Source organism: Microtus pennsylvanicus, chromosome 3 (assembly GCF_037038515.1).
Source record: "Microtus pennsylvanicus isolate mMicPen1 chromosome 3, mMicPen1.hap1, whole genome shotgun sequence".
In the NCBI taxonomy this organism is placed as follows: domain Eukaryota; kingdom Metazoa; phylum Chordata; class Mammalia; order Rodentia; family Cricetidae; genus Microtus; species Microtus pennsylvanicus.
Window position 1 is genome coordinate 129,126,083 of NC_134581.1, and position 23,569 is coordinate 129,149,651.

General features: G+C 41.4%; 1 protein-coding gene across 4 annotated transcripts in view; it reads left to right on the forward strand.

Annotated features, from left to right (window-relative positions):
* The first annotated feature begins 213 nt into the window (after positions 1-213).
* Ecpas (Ecm29 proteasome adaptor and scaffold) overlaps positions 214-23,569 on the forward strand; it is a 116,181-nt gene continuing 92,825 nt past the window's right edge. The window contains exons 1-2 of one of the 4 annotated variants that reach the window (XM_075967128.1): positions 215-484; positions 8,032-8,135. In XM_075967128.1, the coding sequence (XP_075823243.1) occupies positions 8,114-8,135 (22 nt within the window). In that variant the 5' untranslated portion in view covers positions 215-484; positions 8,032-8,113. Of the gene's footprint in view, positions 485-709; positions 1,109-8,031; positions 8,136-23,569 lie in introns of those variants that run through there. The other 3 variants (XM_075967127.1, XM_075967129.1, XM_075967130.1) reach the window with 3 other exon arrangements.

Genomic DNA, 23,569 nt, shown 5'->3' on the forward strand with positions numbered 1-23,569 from the left:
TCTTGGTAGCTCACATGGGAACTTTAACTGCGGCGGTGCCCCGCCCTTCGCCAGGCTCGCAGCCCGTCCCCGAGGAGTCCGTGGGGTCCCCCTCGGGGTTGATCTCTCGGGGCTGCTCCCTCGGTGCTCAAAGTTCCGGGCCGCACGGAGGCCCGGCCTGAGTCAGCGCGGCGGCCGAGAAGTTGGGCGCGAGGCGCAGGGCGGGGCTTCCTCCGCCGACCCGAGCCTCGCTCGACTTTCCCGACTCCACGTCTCTTCCTCGGGCCAGGCCGACGTGACAGTCGCACATCTCAATCGCCAGCGCCGAGGAAGCTCTCCCGCGGAGACCGGGACAACCCGGCCCGGCTCGGCCGCACACACACCGGCTTCTCCGGAGCGGCCGCGCGCGTCCCCCCCCTACTCAGGCCCGGGCCCGCCCTCCACCTCGCTGGTCTCGGCGCCCGAGCGGCAGCAGCCCGGGCTATGGAGACCGGTTCGGACTCAGGTCAGAGGCCGCGCGCCCGCGGCGGAGGTGGGGGAAAGAAGCCAAGTGGGGAGGCCCGCCGCGGCTCCGCTCCGCGCGGGGGGAAAGCTTGGCGGCGGCAGGTGGGCAGGACGAGCTCGGCGCCGGCGAGAGAGCGAGAGAGCGAGCGAGCGAGGGCGGGCGTGCGAGGGGCCGGGGGGGGGGGGAGGAAGGATGGCTCAGCTCTTTCTAAATATAAGAGCCGGCGTGAGGCGGGCGAGCCGGGCGCCGAGCCGCAGAGCCGCCGCGCGGGCACGGTCCCTCGGCCGCACGGGGGGAAGCGGCTCCTCCGAGGCGCGAGGCGGAGGGGGAGCGGCTCGTGTCGCGAGCTCGCGAGGCGCGGGGCGGCGGGAGCGACGCTCGCCGCGCGGAGGACGCAGGCGGCGGGCGGGCCTCGAGGGCGCAGCGCGGCCCCGCGTGAGGGAGTCGAGGCGGCCCCGGGCCCCTGCGGCACGGCGCGGCGCGACACAGCACGGCGACGGCCGCGAGCCCTCCTCGCCGCCCGTCCGCTCCTCCCTCCCTCCCTCCCTGGCTTGCTCGCTCGCTCGCTCGCTCCCGGGCGCAACATGGCTGCGGCCGCCGCCTCCGCCTCCCAGGACGAGCTGAGTAAGTGCGGCGTAGAGTCCGCGGCCGCGAGCGGGAGTCGACTCCAAGCAGGGGTCCGGGGCTGCGGGACCCCAGAGGCTCGCGGGGCTCGGGGCCGGGCGAGCGGGCGAGCGGCGGAGGCGGCCTGGGTGTGCGGGGGGCTGGGGCGCTCGGGCCTGGCGGGCGGGCGGGAGGGGAGGGCGAACGGGGCGGGCCGCCGCCGCGGGCGCTTGTAGGCCGCAGGTTTGCACTGTCACGTCGTGAAATTGAAACCGGAGCTCCGGGCAGAGCCGCTTCGGCCCCGGGGTTCGGCGGGGGGAGTCCGGCCCCCTGACCTGCTGCCCACGGTGGCGCGCGGCCCTTCGTCCCGGGGTCGGACTGTGTGTCCACCCGTCCCGTCTGACCCCCGCCGCCACGTCCCTTGGTTCGGACGGACGGGCGAGTTGTGGCAATGGAGCTTTTGGGAAGGAGAGAAGGTGCCTTTCCCCGACATCCTAGGAATCGGCGGAAAGGTCACGGATTGGAGATGACGCTCAGGTTGAAGCAGGAAAGATGGATAGGGCCGCTGTTAGCGCCAGAAACAGTAAATAAATAAATAAAACTCGGGGTGACAGAGCTGTCAGAAGGGAGAGGCAATCGCACTGCACGACAAGCCTTGCGATTTTCCAGGGGACGGATCCAGGCTCGCCCGGAGCCGTGGTCACCCTGAAGTCCAGGCCCCGCATGCTGCCAGTGTTCCACTCTATGCTTTGTGGGAAGTGTAGTTCCAAAGTGTTGTAGGCCTATTCTGGGGTCATAAATATGCAATTTCGCGGGCTATGTAGAATAATTTGTTGCGTTTTGGGTGGTTAGTTCAAGTGCTTTAGGGTATTTAGGAGCACCCCCCCTCCTCCACCCCCGGTTGCTGTTGAGCTCAAGACTAAAGAGAGGTGTTATGAGATGATGTGTATTTTACATGCAGCACGGGTCAGGTGTTGTACGCTTATGTTTGTGAAGCTTGTGTTATTAAAGCGTCTCCATCGCCATGTGAAAGTAGTTAAACGAATTTATGTTTCTTTGGTGCTTGGCAGTTGAAAGCTACCTTTACGAAAGTGATCTCACTTCTGCCCTCATAACAACCTTGTATGACAGGCAGGTAGGAATTATCCTTGTTTTAACGAGGAGGCAGGTTTAGAGGGATTAAGTTCCTTGCTGCCTGACTCAGAACCGGGGAAGCAGGAGTACTGGTTGCTCTTTTGGACGCAGAAGTCAGCATTTGGTATGGCTCTGGGGAGAGGTGATGATCTGGGAAACAAGGCAGGGTCTCCTGGTATGGAGAGGGGTAGGTGTGGACTAGTAGCCACAATGTTGACTGCTTGCCTGCCAGTCCCTGTGCAATCACCACTTGGCCTTTTGAAGAGATCAATTCCTCAATTTTATTTTTTATTGTGGTAAGATACACATCACACAAATTATCCTAACCATTTTTAGTCGTGTAGTTCAGGGTCATTGTGTACATCTACTCCTTCGTGCAGTCCCCACCACCATCATCTTCAGGACTCTTCATGCAAAACAGAAATTCTATACCGATTGAACAACTCATGCCCTCCTCCTTGAACCCCCTTGCAGCCACTTTCCCGCTTTTTGTCTCTAAACTTCATTAGCTAACATGTTTAAGCGACTGTACACTGTACTTGTCTCTTTTGTGTTTGTTTTATTTCATTTACTATAATGTCTTCAAAGCTTCTCCATGCTGAAACATCTGCCATGTTTTTCTTTCTAAGACAGTACTGCACCCTCGAACGTAATACATTTTCTTACCCATTCATCTCCATGGACAGGTTGCTTCCAGATTTCAGTTACTGTGAGTGATGCTGCTCTAGTCCTGCTTTCAGTCCTTTTGGGATTATGCCCTTAACTTTTGAGGAACTGCCACGTCTTGCTTGCTTTTTGTGGTGCTGGCGATTGAAACCAGGGCTTGCTCGTACTGGGCAAGTGCTCTATCGCTAGTGATATCCCCAGCCTGCAGTTTGTTTGTCAGCGGCCATACCATTTTACATTCCCACCAACGGTGCATAGAGGGTTCCACTTCTTCATATTATTGTCAGTAATTATGATTTTCTGTATTCTCACTAGTACCACCCTAGGGGATCTCAGGTGGTCTGAATTTATGTATAAAAATGTGTATTTTAAAATTGACATGCCTCGTGGTGTCTGGGTTTCTGTTGTAACACTAAGTACATTACAATCTAGTTCCTGGTAGGAATGGGAAAGAAAATGAGATGAAGAATTACACAGCATTTTGAAGTGGCTCAAGTGTTTGTGTATCTGCAGTTCATATTTGTATATCAGGTACCATTTAAGATGCTGATAGTATTTCTGGTTAAGAGATTTATTGGCATTACCAGCAAATGTTAAAGTTAGGAACAGATAGTTCAATTCTACCTGTTCTGTTTTCTTTGGTCAATTTATCAAAGAAATCTGTTAATTTAGCTTCTGTTTTCTTCAGGAGAGATTAAAGACTTGGCATTTGGTTCCTAGACTAACTTAAGACCTATACGTAAGTGCAGGTTCAGAAATTTCAAATGGTAGCATTTGTAAAGCTGAAGCAAGAGGCACTCCAGTTTGAGGCCAGTCTGAAGTATATAGCACCCTGCCCCCCCTCTCTCCCCCTCCCTCTCTCTCACACACACACACTCTGAAGCGTTTTTTTTTCTTCAGGATGGCTATAATAAGAGATGGATAGTAAAGGTGCCTTGAGGGTTCCAAGAAAAAGGAACTAATTATCTGAACACCTGGTAGTGTTTTACTGTTTTTGAGATTGGTCTTATGTTACACATGCTGGTCTCCAACTCTTGGGCTCCAGTAATCCTCCTGCCTCAGCCTGCTGAGTGCTACAACTAACTACAGGCTATTACCACTGTGTAGTAGGGAGGCTGCTTGTTCTTTTCCCGGCTGCCCAGACTCCCGAAATAACCACACAGAAACTGTATTAATTAAATCACTGCTTGGCCAATTAGATCTAGCTTCTTATTGGCTAACTCTTACATATTAATTTAACCCATTTCTATTAATCTGTGTATTGCCATGAGGCAGTGTCATACAGGGTAAAGTTCTGGCATCTGTCTCCAGAGGAGCTATATGGCTTCTCCTTGACTTTGCCCTTCTTTCTCCCAGCATTCAGTTTAGTTTTGCCCACCTAGCTCTGTTCTGCCCTGTTCTGTTATAGGCTCTAAGCAGTTTCTTTATTAACCAGTGCTATTCACAGCATACAGAGGGGAATCCCACATCACCATTGGGTCTGACTTACTATATTTTCTGCATAATAGATGATAATAGAAGCATGAACTAGATGGAGCCCTAACATACAGAAAAAAACTCTGAAAGTTAATATTTATATACTCAACTACTTGGATTTGCTGTTTGGTGCTATACTGTTGAGTTGCATTAAGTCCTCCATTTTTCATATATACAGCCACTTTAAATGACATGACCACAATACATTGCTCCTGAGCAGTAAAACTGACTGTTAGCTACACTCCTCATTCCTTTCTCCTTCTTTCTTTCCCTCCCTTCCTTTGAGACAGTCTGGGTATATAGCCTAGCTAGCCTCTAACTGTTGGGTCCTTCTGCTGAGATTACAGGCATGCACTATCATGCCCAGCCTTTGATTGATTGAATGTGTAAGTGAGCAAAAGCTAGGAAGGCAAGATAACCTTGAGTTTTGTTAGAATTTATGTTCTTTTTTAAAATACAAATATTGTGTAAGTTTTGCTTTGAATTATGTGGTTATAACAGAATAACAGTAAAACTAATGTTTTTTGAGAGTATACATACTTATTGACTCCTTAGAATAACTGAATTTGGTGCTGTCAACCAAATGGTGAAGTTATCCTAGGGCATAGTTAGGACTTGAAACATTATGTCAGTTCTGCTCTGTCAGCTGTTAACTTCCCTACAGTTATAGAAAGAAGTATTTATATTTTTAATGTTTTTTTTCTTTTATTCTCTTGTAGGGATCAAAACTGGAGAGGGTGTGCAGGGGAAGGGGGTTCTACTACTGAATAAACTCTCAGCCTTGTGGCAATATTTTGCTGTTTGAACAAAATGTGTTAGACTTTTGGATAGTATGCAGATAAAGAGATTAATTAATTCATATTGTTAAAAGTGTTCCTTAGATTTAGTTTGTAATTACTTATGCTCATAGTCTGGTTTTATTTGTATTTAGGCTCATGTTTGCAAATGGAATGAAATGCAATAGAGGGCAGATGGCTAATTTTATTCTAACTTTATCCTTTATTGGTTCATGGAAAAGCCGGCACTGTGACTGGGTTTCAATACTTGAGAGAGGTGCTTCTGAAAGAAGGAAGAAAGGAATGAAGAGTTTTTGCTTGGTTAGCTGCTCAGTGGTTTCCTGCTCTTGATTTTTAACTGTAAGGTGGCATTCAAGCCTGATCTTTTGTTGGGTTTTGGACAACTCTTGAAGAAGCAACATATAATCTTGAAGCTTACACTGTTCAGTTTGGCCATAGACAGCTGTGTGCAGCCTTCGTGGTGTAGGTTGTCAGGTCATGAGCACCGCAGCGGTCTTCTGAGAGCGGCTCTTCTAGAGGATGGTATGTGGCAGGCAGGTATGGAGTTGTGTACTTCAGCAATTGTTTGGGCTTACGAAATACTTCCTCAGAGTTGATCATTGTCATGACAGGCATTTAGACTGCTGAGTTGGTCTTTGTAGAAAGGCTGTCAAGCCTGTATCATTAAATTTTGGTTACTTAAACAAATAGGAAGTTAAAATGGAAAATGACAACAGGATTTTTCTCTCTTATTCTATTCCAGATTTTATTTCTATCCTGTTCTTTTGAATTATGCTTTCAGCAAACAATTTTAATAAAGGCCAACGCCAGTAGTTGGCATGAAGATACTGGTCTTATTCAGAAGATAGATGGTAAAACTGTAGGCAGTTGCCAGTGTTCTTAGATGGTTTGATCCAGGTGTTGATTTCTCCTTTCAGCCCTGGCCAAGACTCTGCTTTGATGCTTGCTTTCTTGTATGGCCTGTTATCCACATATTTTCCATTTCAGTAAGCAGACTTTTAAGATAGAACAAGTAATTTATGGCCTTGTCCTCAGAATGCTTATAATTTGACACAGATTTTTATGTCAATATAAATAGCTAATATGAAGCTTCATATGAAAACTGCTTAATTTGGGTCTTTGGAAACCTTAAGGAATGAATATAGCATTCTGGGATCTAAGGAATAATAGCTTAATTTGAGACATTGAAGTAGAGTAATAATCATGCATTTTGAGAAATGACTGAGCAGCTGAGAGGGATGAAGGTGTTTTACTGTGGCTGTTTAAAGGACTAGGGAAGGAAATAAACTTGGTAGTCTGAGTCTTACTCTGTAGTGCCTTTATGATTTGCAATCTAGAATATATCACTTCCTGAGTTTTTTTCTTTCTCATAAAACGGGGTGATGACAAGAAAATACTCAAGGTGTAGTTAAGATTAGTGTGTATGAAAGTGCTCTGTATAGACAGTTAAGATCTCCACATTTACTGTTTCTGGTATGGGGGAAGGCAAGAATAGATGACATGGGGAGGATAGGATGGGCCAAGGTATAGAGTTTGAACATTGTTCTGTAGACAGTAGAGAACCAGCAGAGGCTCCTAAGTTACACAACAGGAGAAGACCTGTTTTACAAGAGCAACACATGGCAGTGGTGAAATTGGTTGTAAGAACCCAGAGATCAAGAGCATAAGACTCATTCAGAGGGGATCACAATGGCTAAAGAAATGTAGGGTCTGAATTGAGACAATGGAACTGACTTTGGCAAGGAGATAATATTAATTTTGAAGCCCTAAACTTTATAGAATTATTGTGTTATTATATAGGCGAGGAGTATTAAAGAGGGGAAGAGTTAGGGATGATTCCAGGAATCTAAGTGGAGATGGTAGGAAAGGGAAACAGGACAGAGAATTGGAAATGGAGAAAACGGAAACAGGATTATGAGTGAATGATGGAGGCATCTTTATTGACTAGTGTAAGGAAATGTTTTGAGTGGGGGCCAGTAACTCTGAAATTAGAGTCAAAGCTGGTTTCAAATTCATCGCATTATCACTTTTTGATTAATGTGTCCTTGATCACAAAACTGCCTACCTTTAGGCCTTGCTTTTTCCATCTGTAAAATGGGATCAGAACAAACTCAACTTACAGTAGTCAAAGAATGGGAAGAGATGATGCATGATGCATGTTAAAATCTTGGTAGTTGGCACATGGGTTGCATGTGTGTGGGAAATTTGATTCTAAAGTTTTGAAGAGTTGGGGAAAATGAGGTCATGGGAATGGACAGGTTATTCCAAAGACTGCTCTTTGGAGCCTGTGGATATGTAGGGAGGGTTGGCATGATTCAAGGTGATGAAGAGTGCTGGGAAAAGTCATGGGTGACTAATGATCAATCTTAACTTTTTTCCCCGAGTTTTTGAGAGAGTCTCACTATGTAGCCCATGCTAACTTCAGACTCTTGCCTCCTGCTTCAGCTTCCTTAGAGCTTAAGCACTTATATTTCTCAGTTATACCGGCTAACACTCCTTTTATACAAGTGCCGTGTAACTGAGATACTTCCTTTAACTTTAATTGAAGATTTTAATATTTTTATGACCTATATACATATGTGTATATATATATACATTTATATGATAAAATACATGTCACATTAGTACTGGAGTTTTAGATCTTTAGTCAGTTATTATCAGCCTATCTTTGGAAGCATTATATAGGTTCAAATCCAGCTTATGGACGTGCTCTTCCCCAAATTTGGTAATCACTGTACTTTTTCTTATTCTGTTTCACAAAGGAGGGCATCAAAGATGTTAGCAAGAAATGAATAGTGCTAATTTTTCTTAAAATGGTAGCTGTGTGTTCAAGTCTTTAATTGTATTTTTTTTTGGTGTTCTAAATAATAGATTCTTTATACAATTGCATATGTACGAGTGGATGAACATACCATTGGTGATCCAGAGGATTTTTGTCAAGATTGGATAAACCATGTATCACATTGATTGTAGAGGTTAGTAGATTTAGTTTCTGAGGACATGTGCATTTTACAGCAGCATTTAAAATGCATAGATTATTAGGTAGCAATTTTCCCCTAAGATCTTCACTTTTTCCCTTTTCTTTTTCCTAGTTACCTGAGAGAACCAGTGAATTCATGTTAGTTTGTATTGCCTATTTATATTCTTTGTGATGATAAAAAAATTAGCAAGAAAGAAGAAAAAGCTAAAATTTGAAGATACTACCTAGCAGTGTGCACAGGCAGAAACAATGGGTGACTGTTTATAAGTAATATTATCTACTATACAAAAAGCATTTTTACGGAATTAATTATTTTACTTCTGAAAAGAGGTAATGTAGGAGGCATCTTCATGGTAACTGATTATTCCTGTTTCTGCTACTTTGATATACACTGCGATTTTTTATTTTAAAAGCTGTTTTATCCTATGTCATTGTTACACAAGAGTGTTTCCAGGTTTGCTCTTTAATGGTACTCTATAAATTCAGACTGTCATTTTCTCATATCATTCAATATCCAGTGACTACTGGGGGTTTAGTACCATCAGTCTAAAAGTGCTGTGTGCCTATCTTCTGCTATGACTCCTAGACTAATTTAACTGTTATTTTATAACTTTTTTGTTATTATTTATTTGGTCCTGCTGATTATAGTATATGATGCGTAATTCATTTAAGTGGAATTTTGGGGCCTGGAATATTTTATAAACTAGAATTCAACTTTAGAATAAATTTTAGTTAATTTTTTCTGTTCCTCATCGTTTTTCCTGAGGTGTGTGGTGAAATGGAGACTTGGGAGGTTGGAAGAATTGTTTGGTAGACCAATGAGGCCATTGCTTATTCCACCCTAGATTCTTTAGCTATTTTGGGAACTGTGAGAACTGTATTCATGCTCTTATGATATCCAGAAGACAAGCAGACCAAAACACAAATGCTAGGACTTAAATTGTGCCTTTTTAGTTAGGCTGGTGGTTCATGCCTATAATCCCTGTACTCAGGAGGCAGACTTTGGAGGATCACAACTTTGAGGCCTTCTTGGACTACATAGTGAATCTATCCGGGCTGGCTGGGGTTATTGTGTGAGATCCTACCTCAATAAACAAAACAACAAAAGGTTCAGACTTTTTCACATCTAAATGAACATTTTTCTTCCAAGTAATTAATTGTTTTTGGTGGATATTAATTATCCTACATTGGACTATTATGCAACCTAAATTCTTACGTAGTACCCCAAATTGGCTTTCATAAGCCAAAGTAATCCTTCTGCTCAGTAACTCACTAAATTAATTTCTAACTGGCTGCCTGCCAGCTCCCCGGCCCTTTTGAGATGTGGGAGTGTGTGTGAACATAAGACTGTGTATGTGTTAGGAGTCTGGCACTCACTCACTGCGTCTTAGGAATTGATGAGGACTCTGGTCAGATCCTCTGGTCCAGCCCCGTCAGACTGCCCTCCTGTAGCTTTGCTTTCGTGTGTGTGTGTGTGTGTGTGTGTGTGTGTGTGTGTGTGTGTGTGTGTGAAGGGTGAGGAGTTGACTAAGTAAGGAATCTTGGTGGGGAGCTGAGGTGATCAGGAAGAGGTAAGCCTTTTTGGGGCTCATACTGACTTGATAGGGGGCTTTAAAGTAGTCTGGCATCTTATACAGAAGGCTGGGATTTCAGTTACCAGGAAATAGACTCTTAACTTCACTTTGCTTAAGGAGTTTGGTACTAGTTCTTCTAGATGGAAAGATCCATGGCCTTTTCTGGAGAATGCGGCAATGTCTATTCACCCCCCAAAAATGTATCGGTGGCAAACCAAAGAAGTGATTCTATCCAAATTTAGCTTGGTGAAACGAGGAGTTTATTTGGGCTCCTTAAAGAAGCCGGAGTGAGTGGTTACTTCCAGAATATGTGACTTAAAGGCACCTGCTAGACTGCAAAGCCCACCTCAGCATGGGCTGCAGTTTATGAAAGTTGAATTCCTAGCAGGGAGCTGCTGGACCTGGGCAGGCAGCTGCATGGATGATTCCCTTTTCTGCGATTGTTTACTGCTTATGTAACTGGGGGGAGGAGCCTCTGTATCATAACTTTTTGGGCTTCCTGAGCTTCCAAAGTTTCATTAGCTTCCTGAGTCTTATGATCCTTAATCCACTCTCTGAGGGAATGTTTCAATTTAGGGGAAATAACTAGATAAAAAGGACTTTCTTGATTGGGCATTTGTCTTGACCCTGAGGACAGAGGGACAATGCTTTTGTTACTTTAGTCCTGAAGGGAGGAGGAGTGCTGCATAGGTAGGTACCCAGGATCCAGGCAGCTTTTGCAGAAACCGTGCTGATAGGGATTGAGTCATTCGTTGCCTTACTTACAACATGCTGTATTTGTGTTTACTAATGGACTGCTCTGCATTTGCTTTTTAAAAAGTACATTTGCATTTATCTGAGTTCCTTTAAAAAATGCTGGAGTAGGGGCAAATTTCTATTTTAATATCTTAGGCATGAAGATGGAAGTTCTGATTTCTAGCCATATTTTTCTAAAGAAAAGTTCTGCTATCCTTACTTAGGTTTTACACATATTAGATTGACAGTTAATGACTTAGGATATTATTTAGGAATCAACAGATGGAGTGGACTTTGAGGGCTAGTATTAGTTAGATTTATAAGACAGAATAATCTAGATAGCAGTCAGGTCTTCCTTATTTTTCAGTTTTAGCCTCAAACTAATCAAAATGGTTTTCAGAATTTGAAGATGCTCAGTCTTTACTTTACACCTCTAGATTGTCACTTCCAGTTGTATAATTTAGTTCTTCTATTTTTCTTAGTTTGTAAGTTCCCATTTCTGAAAATGCTGGTTTGGTTCTCCCTATTTCAGATCGATTGATCTATCTATCTATCTATCTATCTATGAATCTGTTTTACACTCACTATTCTCTTTACCCCTATATTTCTGGAGTAAATTATTAAAAATGTGATAAGCACAAAAAGCCTGGTGTTTGGAGCACTTGATTTTCTGTGATTTCACTGGTCTCTTTGTCATTTCCCTCCTTCGTTTTTCTTTTCTCCTTTTGCTTTAGAAATTGCTGTATTCCCCTGATTTGAATCAGGACAGCTTTGCCACACAATGTGAAACTTACTTTCTTGTCATGGTTATTAAAAACCTGTCTCTTTTTCAACTGATCCTAATTTATAAGTTTCCACCAGTGTCCTCTTTTCCTATATAGATGTTAGATGTACAAACTTCTAAGTAGCTTTTATGATACATAAAGAATTTCTTTTCTCTGCATTCAGCCAGTATTTGAGCATATACTTTCTGAAAGGAACTGAGTTTAGTGTTGGAATAAGAGACACAGTCATAGGTTCTGAGCTTAAGCTGGAAGAGGATGGAGGCAGTGAATAGGCAGTAGGGTGGAATCAGATCAAATCTGGTTAGGGAAGAATGGATGGAGCTGTTACATAATATGTAGCAAAAGATAGTAATCACCAGAAGAAGTATAGAGAATGTAAATGGTGGTGTGGGTTGGGGGAGGTTGCTGAGGAGCTGAGCCATAACTCCAGGATGTCTCCTGTACCTGCATTCAGGAGAAGCTGGGAGTTTTGACTTGGCCTCAGAAAAGAATTTTAAGAGTCAGTATGAGGCAGAGTTGGAGTTCATCAAGAAAAGATTTTAACATAGATTTAAGCTTGGGATTAACGGAGAGGTACTCAGGGAAAATATAAGGTAGCTAGCTCTAAGTGTGGTCATGGGCTACTCAAGAGAGAGTTGCGATTGACTTTGCCATAACCTTATAGATGATTTTGATGGCTTCTGAAGTTACATCTCATAGGGTTGTTAAGGCCCTTAAATGTGATCATAGGATGATTTCTGATGTGAATAGGATCATACCTGATGAAGGTGAACTTTAGGTGACAGGCTCCTTTTCATGCCCCTTATATTTTCCTGGTCTTTGTATTTTGTATCCTCTTCAGAAAAGGCCCGTAGGGAGCCCCATAGGACCAGGCTGGAAGTGGTATACTTGTATAGTACATAGTATTTGAGCTGGGTCTCAAGTGGGATGGGGTTAGATAGAGGAACAGTCTGGTGTATTTGGGAGAGTATACTGTATAGATTGACTTGGTTGGCCAAAGGACTTGGACTGGGAAAAACTGGATGTGGTGGCAAATTTGTTGATTCTAGTATGGGGAAGGTGGAAGGAGGAGAACTGGAGTTTGAGGACAGTCTGGACTAGAGCAAAAGTGTCTCAAAATAATTGGGCTAGGAGGACTTATTGTACATGTGAGAAACAGTTGGGATTTGGATGTTTTTTGGGGAATGATGGCATACGTAAATGAGAATGTTCGTTATGGATAGATTGGCCTACTCCTAGGAAGGACTCCCTTTTTGATTTGACATGGCATTGGAAACATTTTGTTTTTTAAATGTACTTTATGGAGGTATGTTTTTGTTTTCTTTTACAAGATCTTCATTTATGTTTGGATCAAGTTGTAAGCTGGCTTAAGCCATAATGGCACTTAAAGTGAATCTCAGTACTTAAGGAGCTGAGAGAAACTTCAAGAGAGTCTAAGAATTGCAGGCTAGGAATTGTTTAGATCTTCTTCCAGCTTTTCTGTGCCTTCATCCCATTCTTTCTTCCGTCCAACTTCCTCTGATTTTTGTGGTCAATGGATAGGCTCAAGATATCTGTATCATATCTGCTGGCTTGTGTTTATAGCTTCAGGCAGTTAGATGAGACTTGGCTCTTGAATCCCAATTCTGAATGCCTGAAGAAAATTGCATCAGAGACTACCTTGATATATTTGACACCAGCTGTGGTTAAGGTACACATTTATGCTCTTGAAGTAATTAATAGAGTTAAACAAATAGCAGGCAGTATGCTTCCCCATCTTCTCTTCATACTTTATGATGAGTGTTGTAATAAGAAGGTGATCCTGAAAAGGTGTCTGTTCCTTTAGTGGTATATTATTATTATTTATTTTTAATAAATAAAGCTTGTCTGAAGATCAGAGTGCAAAACAGCTGGCAATGGTGGCACACACCTTTAACCCCAGTAGCCACACTTGTTAGCCATACAAGCCAGGCAGCGGTTGTGCACACCTTTAATACCAGCACTGGAGAGGAATATAAGACAGGAGGAGACAGCTCTCACCCAGTCTCAGGTTATGGATTTGTGGAGGCAGGATCGCCCATTTTGGTCTGAAGTAGAGGTAAGAGCCAGTGGTTGGCTGCTTTGCTTTTCTGATATTCAGCTTGAACCCTAATATCCATCTCTGGGTTTTTATTATTTGTGCTACATACATCTGGTGCCCAGCGTGGGTATTCGTGCTGCACTTTGTCATTCTTCTTTTTTGTGTTTTCTGTATAAGTAATGACGTGAGTTAGAAAAAAATATCCTTTTCTTTTTCGTTCTGACATGGATATAATAGTTGGCATGAACTCAGCTAGAAACCGGTTTACTTTGGGACTTTAAGATTATTCTCAAGGTTTTGGTACTTTAACTTAGACCAAATACTCTTATTTTTTACATTTAAGATATTTCAAAAGTTCTGTAATTAAAATTCTTTCCTTTGAAAGATGAATTCTTATTTTTTTAAATTGCTCTGTACTCTTCAGATAAAAAATTATTTTTATTGAAGAATATTTGAAAATACAAAGAAACATCACTGATATATTTTATTTCTTGTTTTATACACTTATAAACAAAATTCTTTAAAATAAAAATAATTCAAGTAATAACAAAATAATACTGTGAAGAAATTATGGAGGTTTGAGTTTCTCTGTTTCAAGAGTTGTTAGGGATGGAAACCTGAGTAAATGTACTATATTGACTCATGTCTGTTCTATCTATCATAAAGTTTTGACATTTTTTTCTCCTACCTTCAGATCCTTTAAAAAATATTACAGAGATAATTAAAATCCCCTGTTACTGTTCTTTCCTTCCCCTGTTTCTGTATTTCTTCTTTTCCCTACTCGCCTAGATATAGTCATTTGTTCTGTTGTATTTATATCATGAACAGTGTACGTATTCATTTAGAAACTTTCTGTAAGTACAAGTACCCTGTTGTACATGCCTTGCTTTCTGACTTGTTTGGATCTTAAGAAATTTAAACATAGTAGTGTTTAAATACATACTCACATATGTTTAAATACATAGTCATGTAAATATGACTCATACTTGTTTTTACCACAGTGTGACCCTACTACATTTAACCCATCACTTGATTGATATTTAGGTTTTATTTATTTATTTTTACTCTTACTAACCCTGTGGCTATGAATGGTTTTATGCATATGTCCTTGTGCTTAGTGCTATACAGGAAGCTTATCTCCTACCTGCCTTCCCTCCCTCCCTCCCTCCCTCCCTCCCTCCCTCCCTCCCTCCCTCCCTCCTTCCCTCCCTCCCTTCCTCCCTCCCTTCCTTCCCTCCTCCCCCTTCCATCCTTCCTTCCCTCCTCCCTCCTTCCTCCCTCCCTCCCTCCCTCCCTCCCTCCCTCCCTCCCTCCCTCCCATTCTTCCCTCCCTCCCTCCCATTCTTCCCTCCCTTCCTCCCTCCCTTCCTTCCCTCCTCCCCCTTCCATCCTTCCTTCCCTCCTCCCTCCTTCCTCCCTCCCTCCCTCCCTCCCTCCCTCCCTCCCTCCCTCCCTCCCTTCCTCCCTCCCTTCCTTCCCTCCTCCCCCTTCCATCCTTCCTTCCCTCCTCCCTCCTTCCTCCCTCCCTCCCTCCCTCCCTCCCTCCCTCCCTCCCTCCCTCCCTCCCTCCCTTCCCTCCTCCCCCTTCCATCCTTCCTTCCCTCCTCCCTCCTTCCTTCCTCCCTCCCTCCCATTCTTCCCTCCCTCCCTCCCTCCCTCCCTCCCTCCCTCCCTCCCTTCCTTCCCTCCTCCCCCTTCCATCCTTCCCTCCCTCCCTCCCTCCCTCCCTCCTTCCTTCCTTCCTTCCTTCCCTCCTTCCTTGTCTTTGGCTTTTGGGACAGCCTATTACTGTAGCCCAGGTGGCCTTGGAACTCACTACACTGGCCTCAGGCTTGTGGCAGCTCTCTGGAGTCTTCAGATTGAGTTACCATACCCAGCTTAGTTCTTTAAAGTATTTATATTTAGTTCTTTTTTAGTTTAAAAACATACTAGCTATTTATAACTTATTCCTCTTCTCCTTTTTACTTTATAGAACTAATTTTTTATATCTTGTTTGTATCTTATGCTTTGTGCTTGAGAGTGTACTGTTTCAATTTTTCATTTTCAGATTTGCATTTAAAGTTTAAAATATCTTGATTTTATCCATGTTATTAATTTACTTGGAAGTGATTTTTATATTTCATGTGTTTCTGGTTGTCTGCTATATTCTCTATTTCAGTCTGCTGATTTGTTCCTTTGTAAATACTTTTATTGTATATACTCTTAACTACAGTAACTTTATTATAAGTCTTAAGATGTAGTAGGTCCATTCACTTTTGTGGAAATTCTGGTTATTTGATAGTCCATATTATTTTTTATTCATATTCCACTTGAATTTTATAATTATCTCTTCAACTGTCATGAAGAACTCTTGTCTATAGAGAATATTTGGTTGTGGAATATTCTACTATTTTTATGATACTGGGTTTATTTATAGACATTTTTACTGTTTACCAGATATTTTTTGCTCTCTTTTCTGGGCACAAAAGACATTTTGATGCTTGATGGCCTTTTTGTTAGGGACATGACATGGTGTGCATGTAAGACATGAGTGAGGTTAGTTTAACCTTTTTGTTGAGCAGAGGGTTGAGAGTGTGACGCCAAGGCAGCCGGGTTTCAGCTGGAGTTGGCCCTACTGCTGACTGCTGAGCAGAGCCTCCCTACTGAGCTTTGGCTGAGAAGTATTGTGGGAAGTTTGTGTCAGCTTCAAGTGTTGGAACTGATGCGTATTTTAATCACGGAATCAACTAATCTGTTCCAGCTGACACAGAAATTTGAATGTTTCTAGTCTGTTTATTCTGGTCTTTAGAATTAAGTTATAGTTCATTAAAGAATTTTGACATATTTTGTTAGATTCATTTCTAGGTACCTCTCTTAGGATTTCTGTTGTTGTGATGAAACACCATGACCAAAAAGCAAGTTGGGGAGGAAGGGGTTTATTTGGTATTTTGCTTTGACATTGCAGTTCATCAGTGAAGGAAGTCAAGGATAGGAACTTAAACAGGGTAGGAACCTGGAGGAACTGATGCATAGGCTATGGAGGGGTGCTGCTTACTGACTTGCTTCCCATGGTTTGCTCAGCCTGCTGTCTTATATACTCCAGGACCACCAGCCCAGGGATGGCACCTCTCACAATGGGCTGAACCCTCCTCCATTGATCACTAATGAGAGAATGCCTTACAGCTGCGTCTCATGGAGGCATTTCCTCAACTGAGCCTCAACTGAGAGGCTCCTTCCTCTGTGATGACCATCTTTTGTCAAGTGGACACACAAAAACATACAGGACAGTACCTTATGGTTTTTATTGCTGTTGTACAGATTTTAAATAATACTCCCCTTTTAACTCTTTGCTCTCATGTGTATCACTTGGCTTCTTTACCCTGATCTTGTGTGCAACATGACCTTTCTTGCTCCACTTTCTCTTTTCATAGATACTATACATGCTGTGAAATACTGGGAGCTAAAAAATTCCTGTTGATTTTTTTTACACTCCATTTTCATGACCCTTCAGTTTGGTTAGAAGTAGTAATTATGTGTACTTTCTGTGTTGTCCAGGTTTTGTATACAATATGATATTTGATGTAGATTTTTACATTTTGTCAGATAATGGTTATTTCCTTCCAGACTAGTTGTTTTCAAATTTACATTTCTAAGTTCTGCTCTGTTATGCTAGGATTCTGTGTTATTTCCCATACTCCTCTACCGAATAGCTTCCTGTGTTAAGGCTCTCATTTTCTGTTTCCATGAGAATATTTTCTTTGTTCCCCTTAGAAATTGTATTGTTTTATCTTTCATATTTAGAGTTCTTGGGAGTGGTGCCAAGGATGGAAACCAGGGTCTTGTTCATAAGCACATACTCCATCACTAACTATCTCTAGATTTTCATATTTAGCTTTATGATTCATCTTCTTTGATGTGTGATGAGGTAGGAATTGTATTTTGTTTTCCCTTATTACAATGCAATTGATTTTAGTGTAGTTTACTGAAATCACAATTATTCATTTACTCATTTTATTCATAACTTTGTTCTAAGGCAGATGACTTATACATGTTTATCTCTTAAGGATTTTCTTTATTTTCCAGCTGATCTGTTTTTGTACTATATGGTACTTTTAGTTATTGTTGTTTTTGGCAAGGTTCAAAATCTTGTCATGTAAACTGTTTTTCTTCTTCAGCATCAATTTGGCAAATATTGGCAATTTTCTCTTTTTTTTTTTAGCTTCAAGGTCATCTTTTGCAAATTTTATTCCTTTGTAGAAGTGGTAGAATAAACCTTTTATTTAGTAATCTTTAAAATACTTTTTGAGTTATTATTGGGTAATATTTTCTATATATCAGTTTGGGGATAACTGACACCTTGTTAGTATAAGTTGAAATAACTCCTGTCTGAAAGGCTTAGGACGAGAATGGGTTTCTGATTTTTTTCTTTAGATTTAAAAGAAAAAGTATGTATTTATGATATGGTAGCTTACAGATGAGACCCAGGTCTAAACGCAACAATTTTTTTTTTAACAAGTGCTTTACAACTTACTTACATTCTTAGCCCTTGATAAACTTTTTTTTTATTTTTATTTTTTTTTTTTGGTTTTTCGAGACAGGGTTTCTCTGTGGCTTTGGAGCCTGTCCTGGAACTAGCACTGTAGACCAGGCTGGTCTCGAACTCACAGAGATCCGCCTACCTCTGCCTCCCGAGTGCTGGGATTAAAGGCGTGCGCCACCATCGCCCGGCTTAAACTTTTTTTTTTTAAATTTATTTTTGCTTTATGTGTGAGTGCTTGCCTGCATGTTGTATGTGCACCATGGCATTTCTAGTTCCCACAGAGGGCAGAGAGGATATTGGATCCCCTGGAACTCCAGTTACACATGTTGTGAGCCTTTGTGTGTGCTGGGAACAAAACCTAGCCCTCCCCAAGACCAGAAAGGAGTTTTAATCACTGAACCATCCCTCCTGTCTCTGAATAGAATTATACTAGTGAAAATTCTGTTGTTCCCAAAATAAGGGAGCATGTAATTTATGTAATTAATTTTTCATTAAGTACAGTGTTTGCTGTAAATTAAAAAACTCCTAACTGATTAATTAAATTCTCTTTCAACTTTGTTCAATATGGATAATTTATTCATATCTTGTCAACCTGAGTACCTTTTTTAAGTATATTAAAATTTTATAGGATTTTAAAATCTTAATTCTGTTAGTATGGTTAAATATACTGATTTTAAATGTAAACTCACTTTTTAAACGTTTTTGAAATAAGCTCTTCTTTAGCATGATGTATTTTTTTATGTAACACTGGATTTGCTTTGCTATTTGACTTATTATTTTATTTGCCTTTGTGTTCAAGTAAAATATATTTTATTTACTTATTATTATTGTTATTTCTTAGGTAGAGAGATGGCTCAGTAGGTAAAGGCATTTTTCTGCCAAGCTTGACAATCTTGAACTTGACAGTTTGGTTCCTGGAGCTCACACCATGGGAAGAGAGAACCAGCTTCAGCAACTTGTCTTTTAACTTCTAGCAAATGTGCTCTTCTGTCTGTTGGCACATGAAATTTTAGCTTTCAGGCCTGTCTTAGTTTTCTCTTGGTGGTGTTAAATGAAGGTGTTAACATCCAGCATAGGATTTCTACTGACTGTTAGAGTCCACAATTAATCTTAGCTAAACATGTGTTCTGAAACTGAAAAACTGGATAAATTCCTCATTTATAATATTATATGTTAATTTATATTGTTTTGTAGTTAGCAAGCTTTTTTAAAACAGATAAAATTAAAAAAGTAATATATATATGTGTGTATATATATATATAAAAATAAATAAACACATATTTCATGTTTGTGTGTGTGCATGTATCTATGGAGTGAATGTAGAGGTCCAGGAATATATTGCTGGCATTAGTTTTCTGTTTCCATAATGTAGGTTCTGGGGTTGAACTTAGATCATCAGGCTTGGTGGCATGGAATCATCTTACCAGCCCAGGAAATAATGTATTTTAAGTAGCCACATAGGACATATATGTACATAATAACATTTTTATTGTTATTATTGGTATTGTAGATACACCTAACAGATTAAGGCTGTGATCCTCCAGAAGGCTGTAAATAGATACCACCATCAGTTCTCATCAGTTGCTGTAAAGTTGGAGGTCTCCAAAGATTTTTCCAGGTTTACTAGTTTTTCCCAGCCTCTCAAGTGCTTGGGTTATAGGCATTTATTGCCAAAGCTGGTGTGGTATCTAGAGTTTTCACTGCCAAGATACTCATCAAGTCATTGCTCATGTGGCTTGATTTCCAGCCTCTTCCCTTTATTACCTGGCTTTAGTTGTAATCCCCCAAGCATGTTTTGGTCTTTTTAGGGTGACCTATCCCTTTTTTGAGTTTTTTTTTTTTTGAGAGAAGAGGTTATGTTTTTATTTCCACAGGAATTGAGAGGCTCTGGACTGATTTCAGGTTGATATGTATCAGGTTTGATTGGAGAAGACACCCTGCAAAACCTAACTACAAACATAAAATAATTAACCTAGAAGAACTACAAAACACATGATGTAATTTCACGTGCTCATACATAAAACAAAAAATTATCTTTGACTGACTTGTGTACAATGCACAGTCTATACTTGTATTAATACAGATATGTATGTTACCTTTAAAAGTTTATGTATTTTCAGAGCAAGGGGACCAGACACCAATAAAAATGAATAGCCCAAGTATTTCAGCATCTTGCTTTTGTTACAGTTTTCTCAGAATTTGGCATCCAGAATGCTTTAAGGCTTCAAGGCTGCTGACTGAGATAATTCAGCCTCACAGAAGACTCCAGCCAAGCCAAGCCCTTTTTTGAGTTATTACTTGGCACAAATTGTTTAGGAATTCCCTCTATAAGTTACTTCTTTAGTATACGCTTTCTGATGTGATCAGAGGTCCTGTCATTGAATAACAGAGGCTTTCCAATACCTGGAGAAGCTTCAAGGATCTAAAATTATGTGGGGAGGGGAACAAAAGGGTAGGAGTCTTTTGATTTGTTTAGTGGTATAGTATGTGTTCACTAATCTTAATAGGGTCCTTTACCATTTCTTCAGTTTTATGTTTTAATCATGTTTTCTTCTCTTTTTTACCTTGATAATTGTAAGCCTTTTTCTATTATTGATAAACTTCTGACCTATTTTATGCCTTCCAAGTCTCAGTACTTGACATTGCCTTCAATTTTGTAGAAACAAGTAGTAGCAACCTCTCATTTCACCTGCTTGCCTTGAAATGGAGAAGTACTTTCTTTGGCACTTTTGAGCACTTCGTAGGTACATGGAACCACTTTCACCATAGCAGCTGTTGAAGCGATGACTTTGGCCTTGGGATGTCCTGCTCTAGTCACAACTTTTCCAAACAGCTTGCACTGACTCTTGAGTACTTTTTTTGGGGGTGGGGGCACGCCAGGACTTGGTGATTGTTAGATGATTCTATCTATGTTGCTGGTATTCCCACTCAACATGAATGAGGCCATTTTCCCCTGTGCCTTAACAAAAAGACAGATCATGGGCAAGAGTCTGTACATTTAAAGCTTGTAATAGACTGATGGAATTAGAATCTGTGTACAAGCCTGCCCCACCTTGTTCTGACTAGTCTATTTCTCAGTTTCTTTGGGTCAGTCTGAGGCATCCTCTCTATGTGCATCCACTCCCCAGGGTTGCAGCATTTGGCTTCAGTAAAATTCAGTATTTGTCTCTGTCGTTGCCTTTGTATCTAGCTATCTCTCTCCCATCCCTTTCCCACCTTCCTTTCCTTCCCTTTTGTTCTGGCCCTCTTTTCCCTCTTCTTTCCCTCGCTCTTTCTTTCCTTCCTCTTCCCTTCCCTCTCCTTCCTTTTCTTCTTTCCTTCCTTCCTTGGCTACAGCCCAGGGTAACGTTGAATTTCTGGTTCTGCTTTCTCTTCTCGAGTGCTAGAATTACAGGTATGTTATACCATGCTTAGCTACTAGATATGATTGTTTTTATGTTAGGTAATTTTCTAGTTCTGTAATGGTTAATACTTAATTATCAACCTGATAGGATCTGTAATCACCTGGGAAACAAATGTCTAGACATAAAGGTAGGAAGGAGCCACATCCTAAGTGTGGGTAATGCTATTCCATGGGCTCGGGTCCTGAGCTGAATAAAAATGAGAAAGAAGGGCTGAAGAGATGGCTTGGCCATTTAAGAGTACATAGTGTTCTTGCAGAAAACTAAGTTTGGATCCTATCGCTAGTGATGGGTGGCTCATAGCCATCAGCTCCAGGGGATATGATGCCCTCTTCTGGCAATGCTCAGACCGAATGGATGATCTTCAGACTCTACACTTGAGGGAGTTCCTGTCTTTCCCTTTTATATTTCTTTCTCCACCCAGCCCCCTGTCCCCTGAAGGTGTGTGACTCCCAAATACTGGAATTAAATATGAGAACCACCACCACCTAGATCTATCTCTGGATCAATCTTGTGTACCTCAGGGTAGCCTTGAACTCACAGAGATCCGTCTGCCTCTGTCTCCCAAGTCCTGGGATTGAAGGTGTGTGCCGCTACTTCCTGGCCTCTAGTGGCTTAGCTTTGCATTCTGATCTTCAGGCAAACTTTATTTATTAGAATACAAATAAAATATCACTATAGGTTACAATTTTAAGGAGAAAAATATTGCATCTTCTCCCTCGTGCAGGTCCTAGCCTATGTGTGTGTGTTTAGGGATGCATGTCATATCATGTGTATGGAGGTCAATAGACAACTTGCAGGAGTTATCTCCTTCCACTTTGTGATCTTGGGAATCAACTCAGGTTGTCAGGCTGGGCAGCAAGCACCTTCCCTCTGAGCCATCTCTGTGTACCCCCACTCCTCTGTTTAAGACAGATTCTTGACGTGTAGGACAGGGTGACCTTGAACTTCTTAGCCTCCTGACTCAGCCTTTAACACACTGGCATTATAGGAGTGTGTTAGTCACACCCAGCTTGATTAGCTTCTATTTAAAAGTACATAGTGTCTCTAAAAGATGGCCTGATTAGTTGTACATTGATCCCGCTTCACTGAATTACAGAGCTCTAACTCTACCTGCTTTGGAAGTACCCTTGTATGATGTTTGGTGCTCTTTGTATTATCACATTCCATTATGAAGGAGTATGTGAAAAATGAATACAGTATATCCCCTTTTTTAAACTTTGGCATAGATTTTTCTATGTTAATTTGTTGTGAAAATTTAACTGTCTTTGTAGAATAGTGTTCCTGTGATTATAGCTTGTCTGTGGGCAGTTTTTACTGTCTCAAGAGCTGACATGTATTGAAGAATATGCTCTTTCCTTGGCACTCCCAGATTGTATCTGGAGACTATACTTTTGTTTCCCAGCCGCACAGACCCAAATAAGCACATAGAAACTATATTAATTACAATATAACATACAATACTATAGAAACTATATTAATTACAACCCTGTTTGGCCACTGGCTCAGGCATATTTCTAGCTAACTCTTATATCTTAAATTAACCTATTTCTTTTACTCTTTGTATTGCCACGAGGGTGTGACTTACTGGTAAGGTTCTGGCATCTTTCTCCTTCGGCAGCTACATGGCGTCTCCCTGACTTCACCTTCTTTTTCCCTCTATCGCTGCTTGGATTTTCTGCCTAACTATATTCTGTCTAAAGCATAGTCTAAAGTAGCTTCTCTTTGAATCAATGATAATGAAACATGTTCATAGCATACAGATGCTATGGTTGAATTTACCATTCTTAAGAATTTGTTTCACAGCCAGGAGGTGGCAGTGTACTCCCTTAGTCCTAGCACTCAGGAGACAGAGACAGGTAGATCTCTGTGAGTTCCAGGACAGCTGAGGCTACACAAAGAAACCCTTTCTTGGGGGAAGAAAAGAATTTCTTTTACAATACTGAGCATTCATTAAATAGAATCATTTGATCTAGTACTCTCAGAGTTTACCTGCCTAATTTTGATTCTTTGTTCTATTTTACTTTTATTATTAATTTTTTAAACTAAACTTGAATTTGGGATTTTACTAGCTTTTCTTCTGATGTCTTTTGTTCTTCCAGGATCCTGTACAAGGCTGCATTTAGTTATATAACCTAGCCTCTCTGGGGCAGTATATTAGTCTCCCTCCCACCCCCAGCTTTTCAGGATCTTGGCATTATTGAGAAATACCAACCAGTTACCCTATAGAGTGTCTTCCAGTTTGGCTCTTCTTTTGTTTCACTACAAATAGACTAGGATGATGGATTTGGGAATGAACCCAAGAGCGCTGAAATGCCTGTCTTGTTATATCTCATCATGCACATGTTATGTCACT